The following is a 2,994-nucleotide window of genomic DNA, read 5'->3' as shown; positions in this document are numbered from 1 at the left end:
GGGTGTAAATCCTTACGGGAGTAGAAAGCCTCATCTTTCTCCCGCGGAGCGGCTGGTAGTTCCGAACCACTGACCTTAAGGTTCGCAGCCCGATTCGTAACCACTACGCTACCAGACATGCCAGAAATCATTTAGATCTTCTAGTAGCACGGTGGGTTATGAGTTGGGCTGCTAACCAAAAGTTTAGCAGTTCTAATCTACCTGCCATTTGTTGTTAAGTGCTTGCAGTTCAAACGGCTTTGCAGTCTGTCACATTAACCTACAGCGCCACACCAGGGCTCCTTGTTGTTGGTATTAGTGCTGTTGAGTCGATTCCGACCCATAGTGACCCTGTATAGGGTTTCCGAGGAGCAGCTGGTCAGCTTGAACCGCCGACCTTGCAGTTCAAATGGCTTTGCAGTCTGACATACTAACCCACAGCACCACACCAGGACTCCTTAGCAGGAGAAAAATGAAGCTTTCTGCTTCCATAAAGATGTACAGCCTCAGAAACCCTATACAGGGTCGCTACAAGTTGCAAATGATTCCACAGCACACAACTACCATCACCACATGTTCAGTTCATAGGAAGGAACCCTAGTGGCACAGTGGTTAAGTGCTGGATTATTAACCAGAAGGCAAGTGGTTTGACCCCACCAGTCACTCCACAAGAGAAAGATCTGGAAATCTGCTCTGGTAAAGATCACAGTCTAGGAAACTCTATGGGTCCCTTGGAAGCCTTATGGGACCCTAGTAATCTGTCCTGTCTTCCCTGTCCTATAGGGTTGTTGTATATCGGAATCAACTTCGATAGCACACAATATGTTCAAGGGAGTGTGCTCAACCAAAGCTACAACCCGGGGATTGTCACTGCTCCTGGGAACAAATTGCTACCTGTAAACCTGGACTCAGGTGAATTGCTCTAACAGTTTAAGAACCCCCATCTCAGATCCATGAAGACATGGCAAACATCCAGTATTCTATTTGCTTCCTGATCAAGGCAGCGATTGCCAAGCTTGAAGGAATATGGAACTTTTCAGAGGAGCTTATTAAAACACAGCTTCAAGGATTTCAGCCTTGTGTCAGACTCTCTGGGTGCCTCTTATCCCTTCTCCCATATGCCTCCATGTTTCTGTAGGTTATCTGTGAGTCTCACTCAAGACCTCCCCTCGGGGAAAAGAGAGAGAGAGAGAAAAGAAAACCATTGGAATTTAGTGGCAAAAGCTCTAGATTCAAGAGTCAGGAGTCAGAAACCAGCTGCTTGATCTTGAATGAGTTAAGTAATATCTCCAGGTCTCAGACTGTGCTTTCCACATGGAATTGAATAGAAGTCTCTAAATTCTGCTCTCAAATGTTAGACTTTAAAAATCTAATGATGGGATTCCTCACCCTGGGCACCTCATCCCTAAGATAGGGGAAACGGAGGTGAGGTCGGAATTGTGTGGGAGAAGAGGAGGGGACAGTTAAAAGAGTTTTTGCAAGAAGCAAGAATCATTCCTCCTCATCCTCCTCATTCTGGTCTTGGTAGCGTATGTAGACGACCAGCATGACAAAGCCCATGAGGATGCAGACGGAACCAACCACCAGGTAGGCGATGCCCAGGAAAGGGTTCTTGCCACCCATCCACGAGATGCTGCTGAAGATGATGAGCTTGTGGCCGCCGAAGGAGCTCACCGGGTAATTGTAGGTGATATTGACAAAGTAGGAGCCCCGTGGCAGGCCAGCTGAATAGTTGCCCTGGCGGATGCGAGCGTACAGCTTGCGGAACGTGGGCAGCGCCGCCGTGCGCATCCACACCACGAAGTCCTGATTGATGAAGCCGGTGTTGTTGGGGTCCGGGCTAAGCTGGTAGACCGGACGGTGCCAGTTGGGCGGGGGCGCGGTACCTTGGAAGGCCAGCGCCAGGCTCCCGTTCACTAGTGGCGGGTTGCGGAACTTGACGTGGTAGTCAGTCCACCAGGCGATGCTGGTGCGGTCGAGAGGCACCTCGACGTAGGGCCCGCCTGGCCGGCGTTGGTGCCACAGTGAGAAGGAGTCGTTGAAGAGGCTGTTGGCGATGGCCCCGCAGGGCGCGATGGGCAGGCCGGTGGCAGTGCGCTGGTAAGGGGCGCACTCGTTGGTTGGATGGCGCAGCGCACTCTGCAGCCCGCTCAGCTGCTCGTCGTCACGGGACACGCTGTAGCGCCGGTTGTTCTGGTAGAAGTTGGAGAGCTCATAGTAGAGGAACACGGGGCCCTGGAAGAGTTCCGGCAGCGAGAAGTACCAGGTGCACGAGCAACTGGGCGGCGGCGCGCGGCCCTGGCCGGCTGCGGCGCACACCGAGCAATTGCCGGTGCCCGGGTTGCCGGTGTAGTCGTACTCGAGCTCCTTGATGCCGTTGGAGGAGTAGTAAAGGCCCAGGCCCAGACCGATGAAGGCCAGGCCGACGCAGAAGAAGAGCGGCAGAACGATGCTGGCTGATAGCAGTGGCTGCCAGGCTGGGAGGCGCTGCTGCGTGAATGCGGTGTTGTCCGGCTGGTGGACGCCCCGCGATGTGGCGCTCCAGATCATGACTGCCAGCGTGGGACAGATCGACGGCCTGACAGACGGAGGGCTGCTCAGGTAGGCCTGCCGCTGGGGCCTGTACGAGGGTACACCTGGGTCGGGTTTCCAGCCGGCTCAGGTGAGTCCTGCCATTGGCCCCGCCTCCGCCTCCCGTAAAGGTGACTTTTAATTCAGATTCTAGGGGCAGTGACCAGACTCCCCAGTTCCGCCTGGGCTCAGGGTCTCAGGGCCGGCTCCTCCCACTCGGCAACCCGCAGCCGCGCTCCGCCCCTTCCGAGGTGAATCCTGCGTGGGTTGATTCCCTCACCTGGCCGGCCCGGGCTCACGTTTCCTCTCACCCAAATACCTGCTCCTCCTCCTAAAGATAAGTGGCGGCCCCAGGCTGCCTCTGAGTGGCTCAGACCTGGCCCTTCCCTTCCGCCTTTCAATTAACTTTAGCACCTGGGCCAGTCCTTCTTGAACGTCTGGGGA

At 54.8% G+C, this 2,994-nt stretch overlaps 1 protein-coding gene across 1 annotated transcript; it reads right to left on the bottom strand.

The window, feature by feature from the left end:
• Positions 1-1,375: 1,375 nt before the first annotated feature.
• On the bottom strand, positions 1,376-2,567 carry TMEM30B (transmembrane protein 30B). Its single transcript, XM_006864581.1, has one exon. It carries the CDS (start codon positions 2,527-2,529, stop codon positions 1,471-1,473), a length of 1,059 nt encoding a protein of 352 aa, XP_006864643.1. The 5' UTR covers positions 2,530-2,567; the 3' UTR covers positions 1,376-1,470.
• Between the last annotated feature and the right edge of the window lie 427 nt (positions 2,568-2,994).

Source organism: Chrysochloris asiatica, unplaced genomic scaffold (genome assembly GCF_000296735.1).
Source record: "Chrysochloris asiatica unplaced genomic scaffold, ChrAsi1.0 scaffold00067, whole genome shotgun sequence".
NCBI lineage: Eukaryota > Metazoa > Chordata > Mammalia > Afrosoricida > Chrysochloridae > Chrysochloris > Chrysochloris asiatica.
Note: the sequence above shows the minus strand (reverse complement) of the source record. Positions and strands in the feature narration are given on the sequence as shown.